The sequence below is a fragment of the Lipotes vexillifer genome, unplaced genomic scaffold (assembly GCF_000442215.2).
Source record: "Lipotes vexillifer unplaced genomic scaffold, Lipotes_vexillifer_v1.1 scaffold415, whole genome shotgun sequence".
Lineage (NCBI taxonomy): Eukaryota > Metazoa > Chordata > Mammalia > Artiodactyla > Lipotidae > Lipotes > Lipotes vexillifer.
The window spans coordinates 420043-444919 of NW_006774345.1; the positions used below are offsets into that span (position 1 = coordinate 420043).

General features: G+C 36.0%; 1 protein-coding gene across 1 annotated transcript; it reads left to right on the top strand.

The window, feature by feature from the left end:
• Window positions 1-13987: 13987 nt before the first annotated feature.
• LUM (lumican) lies at window positions 13988-21299 on the top strand. The gene is made up of 3 exons (XM_007449108.1): window positions 13988-14203; window positions 16598-17485; window positions 20463-21299. Exons 2-3 carry the CDS (start codon window positions 16618-16620, stop codon window positions 20615-20617), a joined length of 1023 nt encoding a protein of 340 aa, XP_007449170.1. The 5' UTR covers window positions 13988-14203; window positions 16598-16617; the 3' UTR covers window positions 20618-21299.
• The last annotated feature ends 3578 nt before the right edge of the window (window positions 21300-24877 follow it).

Below are 24877 nucleotides of genomic sequence, written 5' to 3' on the forward strand. Positions count from 1 at the left end.
AACTAACACAATTGGCTATACAGTACTATACTGTAATATTATAATATTTTTCACACAAATAATACATAAAAAACAAACAAAAAATAAAGAAAACATTTTTAATATTACAGTTCAGTACCTTGAAAAGTACAGTAGTACAGTACAACAGCTGGCATACAGGGGCATACAGGGACATCTTTGAAAGTTCACAACTTGAAGGTCCGTATGTAGGGGAATTACTAAACATGTTTTTATATATACATACATTACATATATACATATATACGTTTACTTTACATTATATATATTTATATATGTAAAATAACATAATTATAAAATATGTAAATATATATTAATATATATTCACATTATGTATATATTTATGTTATATATAAAACAACAGCAGGTGTTGCATTTATCACAAAGTAATCATAGGAGCAGTAAAGGGAAATATAACTGGGAAGTAGGCAGGAAAATGGGGAAGGAAGGAGTTGGTGTTAGGAAGGATCCTGATAAAATTCATGAACAAAATGATATTAGAAATTTGGTACTCATATTGGGATTAGTATTTTCAGTGGTTGTGATCCATGATCCAGCACAACCACATAACTGTTTTTCTCTTAGATACTCATCTTTTTCTTTTTTTCCAAAGTGGCAAAGTGAGATATGACTCATTTAGGGACTCTACTCTGAATCATGACCATGGTGATCACAGAAATAAATGCAGACTTGTGAGCACTCACACCTTCCTTTCTGAGACTGGTTGCCCAGACTAGTATACAACAACACTTCTGGGAAGAACAACCCACATGCCCACAAGGAAATGTCTCAGTGTACTTTTTTTTTTGGTTTTTGCGGTACACGGGCCTCTCACTGTTGTGGCTTCTCCCGTTGCGGAGCGCAGGCTCAGCGGCCATGGCTCACGGGCCTAGCCGCTCCGCGGCATGTGGGATCTTCCCGGACCGGGGCACGAACCCGTGTCCCCGGCATCGGCAGGCGGACTCTCAACCACTGCGCCACCAGGGAAGCCCTCAGTGTACTTTTTAAGTTACTCCCAAGTCTATTCCCAGAAAGGACATTAAGCAGACCAGGAATAAATTTATTATAATTTTATTTTCCCTGATTCCAAGGGAGTATTAAATACACTATTTGGCAATGTATAACAGCTGAATCACGCTACTAAAAGTCATATCTCAACTCACCTGACTAGCTGGATAATAAAAGCTAAAAAATAAAAAGTCTAATTGTCTAATGTTAGAGTATAGATTAGGAGATACTACGTGATGTGGCTATAATTGATTTTTTAAAAATTATGATCAAACATATTAGAAGTCATAGATCTAAAGAGCACAACTTCCTTCTAATCAAACATCCTTGGAGATTTAATTTAAATGAACCCATAGTTCCCCAAAATGTTTCAGAAGCTGTTGTAGGCAAAATAGTGGCTTCTCAAGGATGTACACATCCTCATTCCCAGAAACTGTGAACATATTACATTCCATGGCAAGGAGGATTTAAGGTAGTTGACAGAATTAAGAACACTACTCAGTTGACCTTAAAATAGAAGATTGCCCTTGTTTATCTGGGTGGGCCTCATGGAATCACAGGGTCCTTAAAAGTGGAAGAAGGAGTCAGAAAAGTTAATGTCAGAGTGATGTAACATGATGTGACTGTGATGTGATGTGAGAAAGACACAACTGACCATTGCCGGCTTTGAAGATGGTGAACTTAAGAGACAAAAAGAAGTGATGTCTCTAGAAGCTGGAAAAGGCAAGGAAATGAATTCTCTCTTAGAGCACCCCCCCCCAAATGTAGTCCTGCTGACACCTTGATTTTAACCCAGTGAAACTCATTTTGGATTTCTGAGCTTCAGAACTGAAAGATAATATATTTGTGCTGTTTTAAGGCACAGAGTATGTGATCATTTATTACAGCAGCAACAGGAAAACTGATCCTGAAACTCATCTAAGTCCCTTCTTGACCTCCCTCACTCTACTCTGGCCTTGGTTCTATTACTGCAGTGATTGCAGAGACAACCACCCAAGCGGGGATTTGTTTGGGAGTCATAGCCAAACATCAGGATGTTACTCAAAGCCAGCCAGAGATGGTGAGAGATGAGCATCATAGAGGATTGATGGGTACACAATCCACCCCAGAGATAAGAGGCCACAAACTCAGGAGCCACAATCTCCAGTGCAGGAGTTCATCAGTGAAGATACCAAGGAACAAAAGAACCACCATACCAATCCTAGTAGCTGCTCCTTCCCTTCATCAGCCCCTGTCACCAGGAAGATTCCATCCTGTAGAAGTTAATGTTGAGGGAGTTAAACTCTGGAAGGCTAAAGGGACAATCTAAATTGAAAGAGACTATTTAAATAGATAGAGACTAACAAAATGTCAACTACTAAGCTCAGATTTCCTACCATCTAGTGTTGGTGGAAGGGAGATTAAACAAAAAATTTTAAAAATAAGTATTGTAATTTTCTTTGTCCATCTGAATTCCATGCATTAATTTTCAATCAACAAAAAATGAATAAATATTCCATGACTAACTAGCTTCTAGATTTGCCAGAGCTCATGTCTGGACCAATAGGAATATTCCTGAAGACTCTGAGTCTTAACATCTTCTCTCCTCAATTTTGCGTTATTAATAGACTGAATAGATAGTCATGAAGAAAGCTATGATGAAGTCTTCGCTTCCCCTATGGGTCTTTCTGATTAACTAATCCTGAATTTCCTCCACTGGAGTCACACGTGTTTCACTTAAAAAAAAAAAAGGCAGAGACACTCTCTCCATAAGACAACTGATAAGGCACAGGAATTACGAAGGGGCTGTTTAATTAGCACAGGGGACTATAAGAAATCAGGTTTTTGGAATCTAAGGTCCTGAGGAGAAGATCATTTCAATGGTACAAAGTACAAATAGTACAATCAGAATTTTTATAACTGTCTTACACTTATTGTACAATAGCACAAAATAGTACAAATGCCTGATATTAGCCTAAGGCCTCCAAACTTAGGGTGATGGTATCTTCCACTATACACAGAAGCAAACATAGAGAAATGAGGAGAATCCAAACCTTGGATAGTCTACTACATAGAGAAGCAAAAATAGAGGAATGAATAGAACAACAACACTTCTGGGAAGAACAACCCACATGCCCACAAGGAAATGTCTCAGTGCATAGAATAACCTACTTTCATCTGATTACCGTAATTACTTTCGGTGTTTGTTAAAAATGTAAATGTCATAGTACACACATTCAATTAGGATCTCCAAGAGACATTTCTTGGGAATCTGTATTTTTTTTTTAAAGTTCCTTGAATGATTTCAGTCAACAACCAACTTTGGAAATCATTAATTTATTTCAAAATTTGAGTTATGGCCAAATCTAACTAGAGAAGGCAAAAAACATGATTTTTTTTTAATACAGAAATATTTAAATCAACAAATCATTGCCAAGATTACTGTAATGGATCTGCCCCATTTTCTTCTTGGAAACTTTAGAAAGACTTTTATTAACATGGTAATTTCATTGGTGTGCAAAGGAAGAAATTGGGCACAGGTTGGAATATAATAGGTTTGGATGAGTATCTAAAAATACATATTCTGCAGACAGGAAGCTTAGAAGTACACTAGAGTTTTCAATATTGAAGTAATTATCCTAAAAATCTTTGTGGTTTATGAATAAGTCAACTACAACTTATATTTTAAAACCCCAGAGCTATTTTCTAAAATTCTCTTCTGAATCTTAGGGGAAACCATATAGCCCTGGAAAATGTGTATCATCTGAAAGTCTATTAACTACTTAATCTTACAGGTCAACCATTTCCTTGCACATGTAATAGAGGAAGGATATTTGGAATGAAGGGTAGATATTAAATTTCAGGACCAAAACTTTCAACACTAAAATAACGAGTACTTATACCATCTGCTGTTAGAAGTCAATTTGTTTTTAGTGGAACCTGTTTTATAATGAGTCAATATGATGTCATTTTCAAAACATGACTTTGGTACTAAAAATACACTTCAGGATTATTTAAGTTTTCAAAAACTTTATAGTCGTACAATATGCCTCCTGGACTCCTAGGAAAGTGTTCATTTTTAAAAAGGTTAAGACAAAAATATTTTTAATCTTTTATGCTATTTGTGCATAGTTAAACCCTTGTTTAAGTTAGCTCCTTGGAAAACGATATGTTCTGAACCATCATAGAGTTAATCAGAAGAAAAAGGAATTTATTTTTAACTTTCAGTGTATATACAGACCTTCTATTCATGAATTCCGTCATGGGAAAGCAGTTGATTCCCAAAAGTATAGGCTTCTTCCACCCTTTGTACCTTTCAAAAGCTTTCCCTCTGTCTGGAATTATGTGAACTATTCTCCCCTTGGCTAACCCCAGCTCATCCTTCACTGTAAAGGTTCATCTTGATTTTCACTTCCCAATGTAAAATCTTCAATCAATCAGGCCTGGTTCAGCTGCTGCTACTCTCTCTTATCCTTCCCTCTGTAGAAGCATTTGCCACACAGCATCATAACTGCATGCTTAGTTGCGTCTTTTCCACCTCGACTCTGTGCTTTGTGAGGACAGGGGGCTGGTCTCTAGTGCAATATGGTGCCTAAGTCTTTATAGGTATTTATGTGTGGACCAATAAATGAATAATTTGGTTTTCCCTCAAGAGGCAAATCAGAATTTTTCTGTCTTACACTCATTGTATAGGTTTGTACTGATTTTAATTTGAATTGCATATTGAAGAGTAGCTCCATAAGATTTTTTTTCAGTGCTTACAGTCTTTAAAGTTCTTAGTTAAGTTCCAGCTACAGACATTAGAAGGAAATATTTTTATGCAGTTAACTCATTCTTTGATTATACTGAAATTATATGTACTAAGTTCTAACCATTTCCATTGCCACCTCTGTATTTCAAGTCATCATCTTCAATTCTTGTCTGGACTAATGCTGCTGTGTCCAATTTGGCCTTTCGGCTTCCTCTTGTCATTCAATTACCTACAATTATTAGCATCCCAAAGCACTTGAATGAAAATCTAAAATGTATAGTATGGACTGTGACGACCTACATAACCTGGTCATCATTACATAACCAATTGCAATTTCCATGTCACTAAACTACCCAGCTTTTATCATCGACCCCTCATTAAAAAATTCTGAAATCTCTGCACTGAACACTCTTTGCTCCACTTCTTCACATTTTCCTGCCCAGTTTAAATATTTGTTTATCCAACAGGCAGTCTTTCTCTGCTTTCCAATGCTTGTAGTCTCTTTCATTACATCTTATTAGTTTACCTTATAATACTTTTGATAAGTTGTATTTTTAATCTGTTTTTGCATGTTTAGTGTAAATATTAGTATAAATATTAATAATTTATGTCTATTTTTATATGCTTTAGCCTACCAAAATAAACCACTGTATGCTTACAATGTTCTAAGTAATGTATGAACTCATTTAATCCTTTTACCATTGCCCATGATGGTGGTAATTAATTCTATTCTACAAAAGGGGAAAATGAGATTTAAAGGGTTTAAATACATAGAGTTCATACACATAGAATTAGTTGCAAAGCAGACAACAGAAGAGACAGAAGCAAAGACTCCCATCTCAGGGAATTTGCTGCTCCTACACAATGACCTTCCATGTCACTCTCTTTCATACATGCTGGAAGTGGTGAACCTCCATAACAGTAATAATAGCTAACAATCATTGAGTGTTTACTGTCTGCAAGAAATTTTTCTAAAAGTTTTACACGCATAACTCATTTAAGGTCATGAGTAAAGCTTTGCAAAATAGGCACCATGACCTTTCCAATTTTAAAGATAAACTGAGGCGAAGTGAATTGCTCAGAATGAATCAGCAGATATGTTACAGAACACTCTGAACTGCTAGAACGTATTGGGTAAACACACACACACAGAGATTAATAAGGGATAGAAGAAGGCAGAATGCCTGATGTCATCACTTTTTTATGCTTAGTTGTCATAATATAATCTTGATGTATTTAAAAAAATTTTTGTATTTGAAATGATTATTACACTTCTTCCTATTTCACTCCACTTAAATCCAATTAATATCTATAATCATGATATACATTATATTAGACATATATAAACCGTAACAGCTGGCAGACATGCTTCACATACAGTGGTTTGTATCTGTCTTGTGAGCTTTAAAGGACATGTCAGAGAAACTTCTAGGTTGAAACTTTGAACTTAAAAAAAAACTACAATGTCATGAGCACATTCCTTGAGCTTTACCTATTTTCATGAAAAATAAAGGGAAGTTAAATTCTTGCTTATCCTGTACAACAAAATCGAAATCCATATCAGCACTGTAAATGATAGTATTTTTGTATCTTCTAGGTTCGGTTGGTTCAGTAATAGAGACAAGATAACCTGGAGAAAACTAGACCTGAAAAAAAGATTAAAAATAAACTATTTAAAATTCTCCAGTGGTTAGAGTGGAATCATATTCCACCATGATTCTGTCATGGCATAGAGTTTTCAAAAGTTAATTAATTTACTGTACAGATTCAGTTAAAAGCTAGATATTCACAGTTACAAAAACCACTTAGATAAATGCTAAGACAATCTATCCTTGGATGTCAAAATACAATATTGTAAAGATGTCAACTTCTCCTCGCTTGAGTTATAAAGATCAGTGTGACCTCATTCAAATCCAACAGTATTGTTTTTGCTATAAAAATGTAAATGAGAATCCGTCTGAAAAAATAGACAAGTTGAGAACAACAAGGAGTATTCTTGAAAAGTATTTCATTCACTCAACAAACATATATGGAGGACCTGTGCCAACCCTAAAGGACCAATAAAGTCCTTATTCTTGTGGAAATGAGAGTTATACATTGCTAAAAAAATCAACAAACAACCTAAGATAATTCCAGAGAGTGGTAAATGCAACAAATGATGATATGTTAAAGCAATAGAGAATAAGTGAAGGCAAGTCCCTGACCCCCTCAGTTTGGGTGGTAGAAAGCCTGTCTGAGGCAGCTGAGACCTAAGTGATGAGCAGCCCACAAGGAAAAGGTCTCAGGCAGTAGTTCTCAAAGTGTGGATCATGAACCTCAAGACTTTCAGAGAGTTCACAGTGTAAAAATTATTTTTATAATAACATTAAGATGTTACTTGCATGTTTCACATTAATTATCTCAGAAGTGAAAAGCATTTTTTCAGAGGCAACATGACATGTGGTATTGTCGTTCTGGTGGCTAATAGACTACTTGCTTGTGTTTACTTGTGGTTTCTAGAATTTTCTATAGTCATACGGCTAGAGTATGAATTTTTTTTTTTTTTTCGGTACGCGGGCCTCTCACTGCCGTGGCCCCCCGCACCGCGGAGCACAGGCCCTGGACGCGCAGACCCAGCGGCCATGGCTCACTGGCTCAGCCGCTCCGCGGCATGTGGGATCCTCCCGGATCGGGGCACGAACCCATGTCCCCAGCACCGGCAGGTGGACTCTCAACCACTGCGCCACCAGGGAAACCTGTATGAATGTATTTTTAGAGGTTAATCTCATTTGTTCTCACTAACAATACTGCTCTCCTGCTATTTCTCTTTGTTTACACCTGCTATCCTTTCTCTATGTAGCTGTTATTCAGTAAATAATTATTTTGAAATCCTCAAATTGTCTGTGTGTCTATAAAAGTGAACAAAAAGAAAGTAATTATACTTTGTGGTCTTGTTTTGCAATAATACTTAAAAACATTGTTTTTCAAAAATGTTTCTAAATTTGAAAATTTTGTCTAAAATTATTAGTATTTTGAAATGTTTTATTCTATGATGTAATAAAAATCAATATATTCTCCCTGGGATTGCACATGTCAATCCCAAACTCCCAATATGTCCCTTCCCCCACCTTCCCCACCGTAACCATAAGTTTGTTCTCTAAGTCTGTGAGTCTGTTTCTGTTTTGTAAATAAGTTTGTTTGTATCATTTTCTTAAAGATTTCGCATATAATCGATATCATATGATATTTGTCTTTCTCTGTCTGACTTACTCACTTAGTATGATAATCCCCAGGTTCATCCATGTTGCTGCAAATGGCATTATTTCATTCTTTTTAACAGCTGAGTAATAATATTCCATTGTGTATATGTACCACATCTTTATCCATTACTATGTCGGTGGACATTTAGGTAAAATAATACAAATTGGAAAAGAAGAAGTAAAACTGTCACTGTTTTCTGATGACATGATACTATACATAGAGAATCCTAAAAATGCCACCAGAAAACTACTAGAGCTAATCAATGAATTTGGTAAAGTTTCAAGATACAAAATTAATGCACATAAATCTCTTGCATTCCTGTACAATAATGATGAAAAATCTGAAAGAGAAATTATGGAAACAGTCCCATCTACCATTGCAACAAAAAGAATAAAGTACCTAGGAATAAACCTACCTAGGAAGACAAAAGACCTGTATGCAGAAAACTATAAGACACTGATGAAAGCAATTAAAGATGATACCAACAGATAGAGAGATATACCATGTTCTTGGATTGGAAGAATCAATATTGTGAAAATGACTATACTACACAAAGCAATCTACAGATTCAATGCAATCCTTATCGAATTACCAATGGCATTTTTTACAGAACTAGAACAAATCATCTTAAAATTTGTATGGAGGCACAAAAGACCCCAAATAGCCAAAGCAGTCTTGAGGGAAAAAAACAGAGCTGGAGGAATCAGACTCCCTGACTTCAGGCTATACTACAAAGCTACAGTAATCAAGACAATATGGTACTGGCACAAAAACAGAAACATAGATTAATGGAACAAGATAGAAAGCCCAGAGATAAACCCACACACATATGGTCAACTAATCTATGACAAAGGAGGCAAAGATATACAATGGAGAAAAGACAGTCTCTTCAACAAGTGGTGCTGGGAAAGCTGGACAGCTATATGTAAAAGGATGAAATTAGAACACTCCCTAACACCATACACAAAAATAAACTCAAAATGGATTCAACACCTAAATGTAAGTCCGGACACTATAAAACTCTTAAAGGAAAACATAGGAAGAACACTCTTTGACATAAATCACAGCAAGATCTTTTTTGATCCACCTCCTAGAGTAATGGAAATAAAAACAAAAATAAACAAATAGGACCTAATGAAACTTCAAAGCTTTTGCACAGCAAAGGAAACCATAAACAAGACAAAAAGACAACCCTCAGAATGGGAGAAAATATTTGCAAATGAATCAATGGACAAAGGATTAATCTCCAAACTATATAAACAGTTCATGGAGCTCAATATCAAAGAAACAAACAACCCAATCCAAAAATGGACAGAAGACCTAAATAGACATTTCTCCAAAGAAGACATACAGATGGCCAAGAAGCACATGAGAAGCTGCTCAACATCACTAATTATTAGAGAAATGCAAATCAAAACTACAATGAGGTATCACCTCACACCAATTAGAATGGGCATCATCAGAAAATCTACAAACAACAAATGCTGGAGAGGGTGTGGAGAAAAGGGAACCCTCTTGCACTGTTGATGGGAATGTAAATTGATACAGCCACTATGGAGAACAGTATGGAGGTTCCTTAAAAAACTAAATATAGAATTACCATATGATCCATCAATCCCACTACTGAGCATATACCCAGAGAAAACCATAATTCAAAAAGACACACGCACCCCAGTGTTCATTGCAGCACTATTTACAGTAGCCAGGTCATGGAAGCAACCTAAATGCCCATCAACAGACAAATGGATAAAGAAGATGTGGTACATATATACAATGGAATATTACTCAGCCATAAAAAGGAACGAAATTGAGTCATTTGTTGGGACGTGGATGGATCTAGAGACTGTCATACAGAGTGAAGTAAGTCAGAAAGAGAAAGGCAAATATCGTATATTAATGCATGTATGTGGAACCTAGAAAAATGGTACAGATGAAACGGTTTGCAGGGCAGAAGTTGAGACACAGATGTAGAGAACAAACCTATGGACACCAAGGGGGGAAAACCGCAGTGGGGTGGGGACGGAGGGGTGCTGAATTGGGCGATTTGGATTGACAAGTATACACTGATGTGTATAAAATTGATGACTAATAAGGACCTGCAGTATAAAGAAACAAACAAACAAACCAAAAAAACAACTAATACTAAACTTTCTTTGGGTTATTTGTATGGAAATATGTTCATATAAATGTTTCAGACATTACATGAAAAAAAATACATATACACATCCATACGTAAGGACTCTGCAGATGAAAGATAGTTCTATGGCTCATAAGAAATGCTAAAATTGGGCTTCCCTGGTGGCGCAGTGGTTGAGAATCCGCCTGCCAATGCAGGGGACATGGGTTCGCGCTCTGGTCCGGAAAAATCCCACATGCCACGTAGCGGGTAGGCTCGTGAGCCATGGCCGCTGAGCCTGCGCATCCGGAGCGCAACGGGAGAGGCCACAACAGTGAGAGGCCCGCGTACCGAAAAAAAAACAAAGAAAGAAAAACAGGAATGCTAAAATTAAGAATTGTAAAAAGAATGATGTGAAGGGAGAAAATAAACTTCAAATCCACTCCTTTATTGTCTAATTCGAAAACATAAGCCACCTACTAAAATGGCATTTTCATTTAAAATGTGTCTATTGTGATAAGCAGAACAGACAGATTAGGTACAACCAATGTGAAGAATAAAATTCCATTGCATGTGACAGTGCTTTGTAAATTATAAGAGAAAGGAAGTGTTCGTTGTAATATTAAAAAATAACAACTACATTATGGTACCGCTATATAATAGAATTTAATGCAGTTAATTAAAATGACATTAGAGAATAATATTTAATAATATGTATAGAAAAGTATCCACAACTTACTGTTATGTGAAAAAGATTATAAAACTATAAGAGTAATGTTGTAATATTTTTGTGAAAACCGATGTCTGTTGGTTTGTGTGTGTACATAGTCACACCCTAAGGAAAATCACCAAAAGACAGTTATCTCTGGGCTAGAATATATATTTTTATTTTTCCCCTCGAAGTATTCTCCAAATGGGCTAAAATTCTTATTTTCTTATTTTCCTCTGCATTTTCTAAATATGCCAAAACACACAACTTTTATGTCACGTATAATAAGAAGAGAATTGAGTCTGAAACCTCAATGTATAGAATGATAAAAATAGAACTTTCTCCTCTATTAGCAGGGAATTGTCATTATAGCTCATCCTATTCTATGCTCTGGGATGACTTCACTTTCATAGATGCACAGTTGTATCTCATTACATACACAGAGCTCTGGGGAACATGGCATGCAATCCAACCACCACAAAAGGAAAACAATATTGCAGCTCATTTGGATGGCGTACTCTTACCACATTATCTTTAGCTCTTCATATGAGAAAAAAAGACCAGCAGCAGAACTTGGGGAACTGGTTTCACAGAACCCATCATTAGATGATCTCTGAGATTCATCCCAATTCTGTGCTTCTATGACTCTATGAATAATAACTAATAATAGCTATAAAATATTATGCATTTAAATGTATTAATCACTTATTTTAAGCCAAGTCCTACACCAATGGCTTTATACATGTGTCCTTTGATGCTCATATGTTTTCCTACAGAAATCATCACAGCCATTTTAAAGACGAAGACACTAAAACTACCAAAATTACATACTTTTTTCATTTTCACTCCTGATAGGTTGCTTGAGAAAGTTTCTAATCTATATCTATCTTTCCACAAAGTCTGAGCTGTTTACTACTTTCCGACTACTACTTTTCTGTCTTACTTTTCAGAATGCTTATGACAGAGGGAACAGTCAAGTTGCAGTGAGCCTGGGGGCTTTGAGAAGTCCAAAGTTGGATTCAGAACCAGGTAGGTGCAACAGTCATAATGTTCCTCATCATCCTTGCTGGTCTCAAGTAACAGAGGGAATCCAGTTGATGGGCTGAGGGGGCAACTTAATCATTTTAACATGGACTCTGATGAAATCTCCAACATCCATTACCACAAAGGACCTGATTTCCATTCACCAGGATGGAAAGCTCTGACCTCACCCAGAAGCTCTAACCTGTGCACATGGGCATGTGTGGGAATGTGAGCATGTGGTATACAAAGAAAGAAATGATGCTTAGCTAACTTTTTTGCCATTTGAAAACTATTGGCTGGTTTATATTTAAGCCTTTTCTAAACTGCTAATAATATTGCCTAGAAAATATTTTAAACTGATTAACTACCTTGTCTCAGCTCCATCCTGTCCACCCTCTTCCCAGTGGGTGAAGATGCTCATGACTTTGTTCTTCCATTTAGTTGTTAGGTGACTTTTAGCAAATTATTTAGACTCTCTGAGTCTCCATTTTTACTTCTTTGAAAATGTTAAAATAATACTTATATGGATTTTAAAGCATGAAATTTAAACAGAAATATGTGAAGATTCTGAGAATAAAGCATAGAATAAAGTAGATACACCATAAATATTAATTTCATTTCTTTCTAGTGGGCCCAAGCAATATGCTTTAAAATGTGCAACGTTATCCAATTATTGGTCTCACAGAACTAATTTTATAGAAAAAAGTATATGTGGACAATATCAGTTTCACAATGAGGCAAATCCAACTTAATGCATTTAAACTTTACTACAGATACCACAACAAATTTATTGCTCATAAAGAAAAATCCTTGGAATATGTAGCTGGAACTTTACACACAAAATCTCAGATTATAGAATTTGACACACAGGGTTAATGCTTAGAATTGTTTTAGCTGTCTCTTACAATGAGTCACTAATTATATGTGATTGGTCTATTTGTCTTTCTCTTCTTGATTTCTTCGAAGTTTATTCATGTCCTCTATTGTAAAACTGAGGCCTTTCTAAAATTTTCTTAAAATGTTATGCTATGAATTGCCTTACAATTCTATGAATTACTTTCAATAAGATTATCTTTTGTTTTTTTAACAGTTCTCTGACAAAAATGAGACATTTACACTAATTTAATTTTTCGGGCAAATGCATCAGTGGCCACAGAGATTAAATAACTTTCAACAGGTCTCATAGCTAAAAAGTGACATATTTAAGTTATTTTTAAAGGGAAAAATCTTACAATGTGGCAACTTAAACTATCTGATTCTAAGAGTTCTTATAAACATGAGGAAATGAAAATTTTGGAGGGAAAAAATCATATAAATAAAGCTGATACAATCACAAAATGAAATAGACAAGATATTGAGTAGATCTCTCATTTCCTAGAAGCATGCATCAGGAAATGATAAGGAAAGATATACCAAACCAGGCCTTTAGGAGATTACAACTTAGCATAATTTTTAGTTATGAAAAAATATTGCTAGCATGCAAAGACAGAGTGAAAAATAATTACTTTGTGATATTTTTAGTACACATTTATTTCTTTCATGTTCTTTTATGTTTTTTGGCAATAAGCCATAGAATACTCTCCCCAAGTAAGGTTTTGGATGAATTCCTAAATTAAATCCACAAAATAAGAAACAGGCAGAATATTACTGATTGTTTCCAGACCTGAAGAGCATAAAACGAGTCTGTTTAACATAAGTAAACTGGAAATGTTGTTGCTTATCACTTGTATCAGATGTACAAATGAAGCATTTAAATATTTTAGAAACTAATGTAAGCTTCCCCCTTGGCTAAAAATTGAGTCCAAGTAAATCAGTATAGATTTCACGAGTAATGAGCAAAAATGATTCAATTCTTCTGAGTCTGCTCATTTGCATTTTCCTGAAATGGTTTACTCTGTTGATTTATGAGACCTTTAGATGAACATGATAGTTAGCTGAGAGAATTGCATTTAATTGTTGTCACAGCTATAGAAGTAAAGGGCTTTGTAAGAGAAATGTTATCACTGGAGATGCCTCATTTGCAGCAATACTCAATTTGGGATTAAAAGCTATGGTTCAGCATGTATCTCTCTCTTATTCCATAGGCAGTGAGCTGGGCTGTCCTTGCTCACCAAGTCCACCTGCACCTCGTTAGAGAGCAGAATGTTTGCATGCCACACCACAAGATCCCCACAATGACATAACTCCATTCAGAGACTGGCGTGACTGGGCTGGGTTTCCCCCACTCAGCTCTTGTATCACTAAGAATCTGGCAGCCAGTTCCGTCCTGACAGAGTTTACAGCATATATTGGTGGATTCTTGTCCACCAAGCAGAGCATCTGCTTTAAGAATTAACGAAAGCAGTGTCGAGACAGTAAGGTAAGTGCTGTTTTAACTATAGCACTGGGGATGCTGACTGTTTGGGACGGTGTTTATTGTAACAGGAACAGAAAAAATTCCAGAGCAACTTTGCCAATTGCTATTCAACAGCAAATCCACAGTTTTGAGCATTTACTTTCACATTTTGCTTAATATACTTTCCATGATTTATGGATCTGAGATACATTTTATACAGTCTATAATGCCTTACTTAGCTAAGGAAGTTATAAAGAGTTTCAAGGTTGGAATGAGAAAATTAGACACAGTGAAAAAGTATGGCATTTAAAATGTTTGCTATTTCATGCTAATTAGTTAAATATGTTAGTATTGTTAGAACCTAATTTTGGAGCAAAGAAGGGCCATTTCAATCAGTCATCAAAATATTTTGCCACAAGTATGTTGTTATAATTTGTTATAATTTGCCATAAACATTTTATGCTGTTATAAAATGTGAGCTAAAGGATTATTTATTTCTATTTTGTTAATTTTAAAGATTTGGATTGTGGATGTATGTCTTAAGAAACAGGAACATGTTTTAAAGAAATTCTGGTAAATATGATTTAGTTTTTGAAAAAAAAGCATTTTCTTCATAGCCACAGGTATTTGAAAAAACTGGGGGGGCACAGTAAAGCGTGGTTTTGCTTCATAGAGGAGTCATTATACGGTTACAGATTCTCTTTGAATTCAGAGCCCTTGTTTTGACTCTGCCAAAAATTATGGAAGCATTTTCCATTACTATTCACACTATAATTCCCATGTCTAGTTTAGTGTATACTGAATTAAACTAAGGTGGAAGCTTATTAATGAAGTAAGAAAAATCTTTACAACATTAACATAATTGTAACTCGTAAAGAATCCTATAATTACATTAGCACTATGTAATAGATCTCATGGCCAAGTCCTGTCAACTAAATTAAATGACTCCATCATAATCTTAGAGAATAATTTACAAAGAATCTGGCTACATTATTTCAGTTATAAGAGTGACTCTGACAACATTTTTGAGTGTTTCATCTGCTAAAATAAAGTGCTTTATAACTCCAAGTTAAAGCAAAGCAAAGATGTTTAAAATTCCTGATAGTGGAAAATCCTGCTTATCCCGAACTACTTAGATCCAAAAGCTTGTACCATGTTTCTCAGGAAGAGATTTTATTTTATGGTATCCATTGGAATGTGGATACTGCTTCACATTAACAATTTCCCTCCCAGAGTTACCAATTGCTCAGCTATAACTCCTCATTCTACAAAAGCCCAACTCTTATATCCTATTTGCCTTTACCTAAATTGCTGACCCGGTGCTTCCCCAAGTGATTGAAATGTACTTCTTTGAACCTTACCTTAGAAAGAGGTTCATATGAGAAGATCACTGTTACAAATTGTTTTTAATTTATATTCTCAAATTTATCCTTTCCTACATGGCTCTTAATGCCACTGTTTAATACAGACTTTCCTCAGTTCCACATCTCTCCCACTTCCATTCAGTGAAAGCACTAAAATCCAGATAAGCAAACCCTGCCTTCTTAAATTTTGACATGAAGAACGTAGACAAATTGTGAGTGATTGAAAGAAAAACATTCATTCAAATCTTTGAAAAGAATATCATTCTCTACCAGTTAGACCTCTTTCTAGGTTTAAAAAATGTTTAGAGTTTGTGACATTTCCTTGATGAATAAACATTAATTTTACTAAACCTAATATACTAAATATTAATTTTCAAACACAGTTTTGTAATGTGCTTAAAAGCATAGAATGTTAAACAAAAGATGAAATAATATGCACACACCCCTACCAAGACTTCTGTTGCCCTTCCTCAGAATCAACAACCATAAAGACATTTTTAAAGGAACGTGCCACGACTGCCACCATGCCCCCTCCACACACACAGAACAGCTTTCCTCCAGACAACATCACAGATTGCCCACGTTTTCAGTAAGGATCTACTTAATGAGACATTTCGATGATGTTGAATGGTGGGGTAGAGGGTACAATTTACAATTGTCTTCTCCTTTTCATTTCTTCTGGTTTTGAAGTATTCTGAAGCAGTGTTCTAACATGGTGGTTAACGGGCACCTCCCAGAAACCTCTTGCAGGAAGATGTTTAATTAAGGAAGGACCTAGAGAGGTTGACTGGGATAGTTAGGCCTGGCTCACCCAGAAGGGGGCGCATGTGAATGCAATCTGCCCTGGAATCTGTTCACTTCCCCACCCATTGTAAACATATATCCTTAACCTACTCCTCAAATGCAAATTAACAAGGCATCATTAGTGCAGTAAAAAAATAAAAGCACTATAAAGTAATAAAATTCACATTTGCTAATGCACTTTCTTTCTTCTTAGTATACTTTTCCTGAAAGGATACTATTTTATAATAATACATGTTTCCACTTTATTTAGGATTCAAAGCATTTGCCAAAATGAATCTAGGTATGTTTCCTCTCCTCTTGGCATTAATTGGTTGTGCCAGCGGCAGCTACTACTATGAGGATTATGATTTCCCCCTATCGATTTATGGGAGATCATCACCAAACTGTGCACCAGAATGTAACTGCCCTGAAAGCTACCCAACAGCCATGTACTGTGATGAGCTGAAATTGAAAAGTGTGCCAATGGTGCCTCTTGGAATCAAGTACCTTTACCTTAGGAATAACCAGATTGACCATATTGATGATAAGGCCTTTGAAAATGTAACTGATCTGCAGTGGCTCATTCTAGATCATAACCTTCTAGAAAATTCCAAGATAAAAGGAAAAGTTTTCTCTAAACTGAAACAACTGAAGAAGCTGCATATAAATTACAACAATCTGACAGAATCTGTGGGCCCACTTCCCAAATCTCTGGTGGACTTGCAGCTCACTAACAACAAGATCTCGAAGCTTGGCTCCTTTGATGGACTGGTTAACCTGACGTTTATCCACCTTCAACACAATCAGCTGAAAGAGGATGCTGTTTCAGCTGCTTTTAGAGGTCTTAAGTCACTTGAATACCTTGACTTGAGCTTCAATCAGATGACCAAAATGCCTTCTGGTCTCCCAGTATCTCTTCTAACTCTCTACTTAGACAACAATAAGATCAGCAACATCCCTGATGAGTATTTCAAGCGTTTTAATGGATTGCAGTATCTGCGTTTGTCTCATAATGCACTGGCTGATAGTGGAATACCTGGAAATTCTTTTAATGTATCATCCTTGCTGGAGCTGGACCTCTCCTATAATAAACTTAAAAACATACCGACTGTCAATGAAAACCTTGAAAACTATTACCTGGAGGTCAATGAACTTGAAAGTAAGTAGAAAGCTGTGCCTATGATTGATCGATGTTTCCTCAAGGTTTTAAATGCCTAAGTTGTGTGACACAAGTACGGCATCTGGCTCCAGTTTAAAAAAATGAAAATGCCAACAAAATATTTCTCTAGAATATAGATTTCTAGCTTAGTTATTTATCCAATAACTGGCTTTGCTTTGGAGTGTCCAGATAAGAAACCATTAAGGTCATAGAATTTAAGCACTCATTTCTTCAAATGTAATACTCTGGGCTAATTAATCCTGCTGTGTTATCTCTTGATTTTTATCTGTTTATTATTTGCCTCCTTCATGACTTCAATTTGTGTCTACATTTATTTCTTGACAAGATGTAGCTGAGGGAGAAATCAACAAGTCCGCAACCAGCAGAGGCTTTTACATCTCTCTCCTGCTTGTCCCCAGAGCAGCCCGTGTACACTCACGGTTTCCTCTGACATCTTTACTTGGGACTCAACATATTACTCCTCTATCATGACCATCATCTATCTCTGTTATCCCTGTTATGGTTGGTGTGTATGGTCTTCATGGTGTTCTTATGAGGACTGTGAGAAAGTTTAAGGAGGAATATAATAAGGGTTTGGAATATTTTTTACTCGAATTACAAAGCCCCTTTTCTTATACACAACCCTTACCTCATTTGATTTTCCCACAGTTTCTCCTTCCTTTCTCTTACTTCCAGAGTTTATTTTTCATTTATCTGCTGGGTGGGAGTTTGACCTATTCCACTTGAGCTGCTTATGTACTCTTCTGCTCTCCTGGGACATTTTTCAATTTAAGCTATAAAGATTCAGATGGGAAATTGACATTTACCAATCCCTACCTTATTCTTTAATGGAAGTTGGAAGAAGAAAAAAACCAATAATTCACAGATGAAGTTTTTAAAATGAAAACTCAGGTGGGAAACACTGATTCACATAGTAAATGATTTTATGTGCAAAATAATCTATTGAAATTGAACATCTTTATATTATAAAAGTTGGTTCCCTTGTCATACTGGGTAAGGATATTGGCACTCTTATCAGAAAAAAAAATTTCAGTGTGCCTTATTAATATAATTCTGCAATAGTAATTCTGTAATTCTGCAATAGTTTCATGTAACTCCTAGTAAGGTTGGGGTGTTCTCATGAAGGAGTCCATGATTGCCAACTCTGCAATGCCATGTGTCCTTTCTTGTGTCTGCACAGTTTCTTTGTCATATAATACACAGTCAAGCTATCAGAGCTAAACCCTTACAGATGTTTCCAGGGCAAAATTCACTATGTGGCAATATATGGTCCCACATTATAAACATTTCTGGTCAGGAGGAAGGATACTCAGACAGGCCAAAATGCTAATGGGACTTAAGATGTTTGAGGGCTGAAGAAATCCATTAGATTTGGTGGGTGGAGGTTAGCTGCAGGAGCAAGACTACCTCCTACTCTGAGACAAGAAAGGGGAGAGATGTAGGAGCAGGGGTATTTGAAGGTGGAAAAAACAGTTTTCATTGTATGAGTGAAAAGGGAAGAGCCAATGTAGGAGATGGGACAGATGGACTCCGGGAGAAATGCCAGCAGCTGCTCCGTGCCTAGCTGAGACTGAAATCCCAATGCCCAGCTCATATAGTCAATTGAAAGTGAGTAGTTACCTTTCTCCCTTCCTTATCCTTGACACTTAGGTTTACATATTTCAGGAATTCTTGCCGTGTGACTTTGCATGTGTGTCTTCAACTTAGTTTATCTTGCCGCATAATAATTATGCATACCAATTGCCCACTTTCTCTTGAGGTAAAAAGAGTCCCATAATGTTTTTCCAATATTAGGAAATACCCAGCCAAAAACAATTTGTCATATTTCAAACTTGCAACTTTAAGCATTAAGCTAGTCACTGATCTTCCTAGTGTAAAGCAACTTAGAAAACAGAAAAAATTAAAAGGACGCCAATAATTATTTATTACATAGTATGTGCTAGCACTGTGTGAAGTGTTTTACATACCTCAATTAATGTAATCTTCATGCCACACAATGTGATAGATATGTCTAAAAAGAAGATCTGATAAATGTCTCAGATGGTAAACGACAGAGGTAAAAAACTAATATAGACCTAAACCCATGTTTTTTCTATTGTTCCATACTTCAGAGGCAGATACCATAACCAAGAACCCTGGAATTTGACAGATGAGTTATTTAAGACAACATCTTAGAGGAAAGGACTGCAGTGTGTTTGGGCTTCCACTGGAATCTTTGTTAGCTAGAGTTGAAGAATGAAAGAAAATAACACGATACAGGACGAGATAAGGTTAATCTGAAATACACTTGGGCAACCATAGGCAGTTTCTATATACATACACAGACCATGCTATCCAGTAACCTGCTTAGTGTCCATTAAAAATTAAATCAGTTTTTCATTTGTGGCAGCTTTTTGACCACAGAAGAAAAGGGCATGAGCTGAGATGGCGGACATTCCATGATTTGGTTTTTGCTTTGGAGTTTTGAATCTTTGTCATGAAGTGCGGTTGTTGGAAAACTGTTTAGAGTTCATCTATTTAACCCCTTTTATTTTAAGAGGCAAAAACCCAGAATACTTACACTGGTGAGATTGCTCATATAACAGCACCAATTTTAGGTTTCCTCAGGCTAGACTTAATATTTCAAACTAAAGTGTAGACAATATGACACATTCACTGAGTGTCCTTCTATAAGCAAGTATTTCTAAATCAAGAACTTAAATAAGTTCTCTTCCTTGAAACATTTCATTAAATCTTCTGACCTACCATAAGTATTCTTTACTAAATATTGCTGGGCTGTTTGGTAGTCTGAAATATTCCTTTAGTAGTTCCAAATTCAAAGATACATCAAATAAGTGGGAAAAAGTTTTATAGGATATTGTTATAGATTTGAAAGTTTTTTAAAATGATTGTTTGAAGCCCATGTACTAAAAAGAAAAAAAAAAAGATTGAAGTGTTTCATTCTTTAATTTTCCAGAGTTTGAAGTAAAGAGCTTCTGTAAGATCCTGGGACCATTATCCTACTCCAAGATCAAACATTTGCGTTTGGATGGCAATCGCATCACCCAAACCAGTCTGCCACCTGATATGTATGAATGTCTACGTGTAGCAAATGAGATCACCGTTAATTGATATCTACTAATTCCAATTATATTGAGATATATCCTGGAACAGCAGTTTATGGTTATGTTTATTTGTGTGTCAGTTTTTATAGTATTCATTTTTTGTTGCTGTTTATTACTTCCATAAATTTCAAATTCTGAGGGAAAATGTTTTGTAAACATTTTACTACTTTTCTAAAAGAAAAGATGAAAGGCAGGCCTGTTTCATCACAAGTACAGACACACACACACACACATAGACAATAAAATTAATGCTTTATTTGTAAATTTAGTGGGTTTTTTTCTATCTCCTGTCAAATGATGTGAAAAGCTTTTTACTGGTTTCGTGGAAGTCAGCCAAGTTTTATAACTTCTAAACCTTAACTTAATGTGCCAAAAAGCATGGATTATATGCATACGGATGTTTACTGTCTTGAAGCAAATTATCTCAATGTTCAAATTTCAGTGTTCAAATTTGTTTAGCTGGAAAATAGATGGTAAATTTTGAGACAAATGATCTTGCAAATTAGACAAAATTCATGAAACCACATACAATTAAAGCAATATTTTTAGTGTTAGCAATATATACTTACCTAATGAAACTTTTCTTTTCTAGAACTATTTTTCACTCTAAGTCATATGTATGTTTCTTTTTGATTATTTGCATGTTATGTTTAACAAGCTAATAGCAAAATAAAACATAGCAAATGGCATCACTGTGTTTGACTTCTTGTGAAATTCATAGCTCTCTTATAAAAAATAGATAAAATAGATTAGAATTCAAAAAAGATCTCTAGCCTGAAATATTTTACTTATGTTAAATAGAATTTTTAATTAACTAAATTATTGCTTCTAGCATCCACCTGTAAAGAGTTTTTAAACACATCTTACAATATGTACTTAAAAGTGTGCAGATCCCAATTGTGTCCTACAGTTCAACTCAGTTCTGACAGTATGTGCCTGGAGATAGTGTCGGATTGTACAGGTTAAGGGTTTAGTCCTACAGGACTGCCCTCCCTCCCCACTTCAGTTGCCAGTTGAAAGCCCAGATTGTTACCTCCACTTCTGACCAACAAGCTATATATCAGAGGTTCCCAAGACCCTGTCCTGGACTTGAGGAATTTGCTGGAGCAGCTCACAGAACAGGAAAACTCTTTACTCACTAGATTATTCGTTTATTACAAAATGATACAACTCAGGGGGGACTTCCTTGGTGGTCCCGTGGTGAAGAATCCACCTTGCAATGCAGGGGACACAGGTTCGATCCCTGGTCGGGGAACTAAGATTCCCACATGCTGCTGTGCAACTAAGCCCGCGCGCCACAATTGCTGAGCCCACGCGCCTCAACTAGAGAGCCTGCGTGCTGCAAACTACAGAGCCCACATGCCCTGGAGCCTGCGTGCCACAGCTAGAGAAGAGAAAAAAACCGCACGCCACAACTAGAGAGAAGCCCATGTGTCACAATGAAAGATCCCGCTTGCCGCAACTAAGTCTCAACGCAGCACTCCCCCCAAAATAAATAAATGAAATAAAATGATACAACTCAGGAACAGCCAGATTGAAGAGATGCAAGGCAAGGTATGGTGAAAAGGTGCTGAGCTTCCATGCCCTCTCCAAGCACGCCACCCTCCCCAAACCTCCACAGGTTCACCAATCAGAAAGCTCTCTGAATCCTGTCCTTTGGGTTTTTATGGAGGCTTCATTTCATAGCCATTACTGATTAAACAGTCATTGGCCATTGGCAATTGAACTCAATCTCCAGCACCTCTGCCCTCCCAGGAGGTGAGGGGGAGCGACTGAAAGTTCAGACACTCTAATCATGGGTTGGATCTCTTGGCAACAAGCCCCCCATCCTTAGGTTACCTAAGAGCTTTCCAAAATCACCTCATTAACATAATAAAAGACACCTTATTGCTCTTATTCAGGAAGTTCCAAAGGCTTTAGGAGTTGTGAGCCAGAAACCTTGGACAAAGACCAAATATATATATAAGAAATATATTTTGATCATCTGAATGACCAAATATATATTTCTTATAAATCACAATATTACAGTATTTAAATCTCACAACTTCCTTGGATATTTGTCATTATTTCCATTCCTCTTGGTTTTACAGATTTATACGCAATGATTTATACGCAGGTTTATACGCAATTTATTATATCAAATAAAAAGCAGGTATAAGATCTCAGCAGTCACTAGTTGGTTGTAAGCAAAAACGGCAGATAACTCCCAGGACTGAAAATGTTGAATGTATATAAAATTTTCAGAAAATGAGATTTAAAATATCACTTTATATTGAAACCACTATATTTGTAACATAACGTTAGAATTTATAATACAGAAAAAGTATATCCATGATTCTATACAATGGGAAATAGTAAGGCATATAATTTATAACTTCTACTCGCTTAGTTAACAATAAAGCATATGTTTGGAGCCAAATGTTGTTCAGTCAAATATACTTATCCCTGTATGAGCGTATATATAGTCTCAAATGTGTCTAAAAGAAGGGCATCATCTCTCTCAAGTATAATTAAAACATTAACAACATTTTTAGTGAACTCTATCTTGTGGTAAAATGGCCTATCATCAAAGGACCATTATCAGTTAAGACAGCACTGACTGGCTGATATGTGTCATGTATATTATGTAATTCTGAAAACAGCAATTTCCCTTGTAGTTTGGTTGACAGGGACCAAATTAAGCACAAAGTTGCACTTCTTGCAGAAGCATCTGAGGAAGACACTAGTTAGATACTGTTTGGGGACAGCTCCTCTTTCTAGTGGCCAGACCCCATCTCTCCAGGGCAGAGCTGGAGAAGAGAAGATACTGTTTGCTCTTTCACTCATTGTGACAGCCTTAGGGAGGAAAGGATATTGAAGATTCTTTATCTGCTCTTCTCTCATCCCTCCCACTCCCACCCCAGCTATGGTAACGTTTTCCAACATTTCAAGTGTATAATCAGCATGTTGAAATGATTTTCTAAATTCAGATTAGCAAACACAGTACCACAAATATACAGACCCGAAAAGTTATGCAACATAGGATTCCACATTTTTAAAGAATATAAGAATAAGTGATTCTTATACTGGTGGTCAACAATACACATTTTTAAAAACACCAACTTAGTGTGATCCAGCCATTGAAATCCCAAACAGTTAAAAAGCAGAAACGTCCTTTTCTTTAGGGAAGCAGAATAGAAAGAAGCATGTCATTTGCAGTACATATACATGAGAAAAAATATTATTTTTCCTGTATTCTAATTTATTTAAGCTAACTTCATGAAGATAACATGTACCACTTCTGCCACCCATCTAACTCAAGAGTTGCTTCACAGATACTTCTTGCCTGTCTATGCTCCTTTCTCTCCAAGAAAAGGTACTCCATCAAGAGAGACGGCTTAGGATTTACTTTGATTAAATGTTCAAGAAGGTACCTAGGGGAAATGGTCAAAACAGGGTGAATTTAAAGCAAGAACTTCTCTTGACTATCTCACTAACAACGATTCTGATTTTGTCTCCTTCTGGATAAACAACCCCATGAATGGATTAAAGCACTGATGCATGTGGATTATTAGTTTTTACTAAGATTGATTCACTGGAGACTTAACTATCGACCCTGATTGGGTGCAGGGACGAGGGGAGCAGGGGGAATGGAAAATGAGAAAGTCCTTCAACGACTCCATTTGAAAATCAAGCCTAAGTTACGCTTTTATGTTGAAGGAGAACTATGATGTCCTTGGGTTTTGAGGTTTGTGAGGAATTATCATTCCTTAATAAGTACAAAACTACAGATGGAAGACAGACCACTAAATGAGCCAGAGGAATGTTGATTTCTTAGTTAAAAGTTCTCCAACTGGTAATAGCTGTTTTCAGAAATACTGGAGAGTTTAAAAGGTTGGTTTTACAAAGGACTGTGAATTTTTTTCCTTGTGATTTTTTAAGTTTGGGTTCCGGTTTTTTCTATAGCAGTAATTTTATCATAATGATGGCCTTAGATTTTTCTTTGGTTGGATTTTGCAACAACCATGTAAACTTGTTTAACATTTTACTCTCAAGTAAAAGAAAATGCTCATTTGTGTTAAAGTGAACTCTAAAGCAACTTTACTACCAGGAACTAAAGGTGTATATAAAATAACAATGTTATAAAATTTAAAGTAGACATGCTATAAGTATATGAAATAAACAGAAATGAATCTAGCTAGCTAGTTTTATTCATTCACTCATGCATTCAGTAGATTTTGTTTCCTAATAAGATATAAAAAAATTGAACTACAACACATGTAGGGAA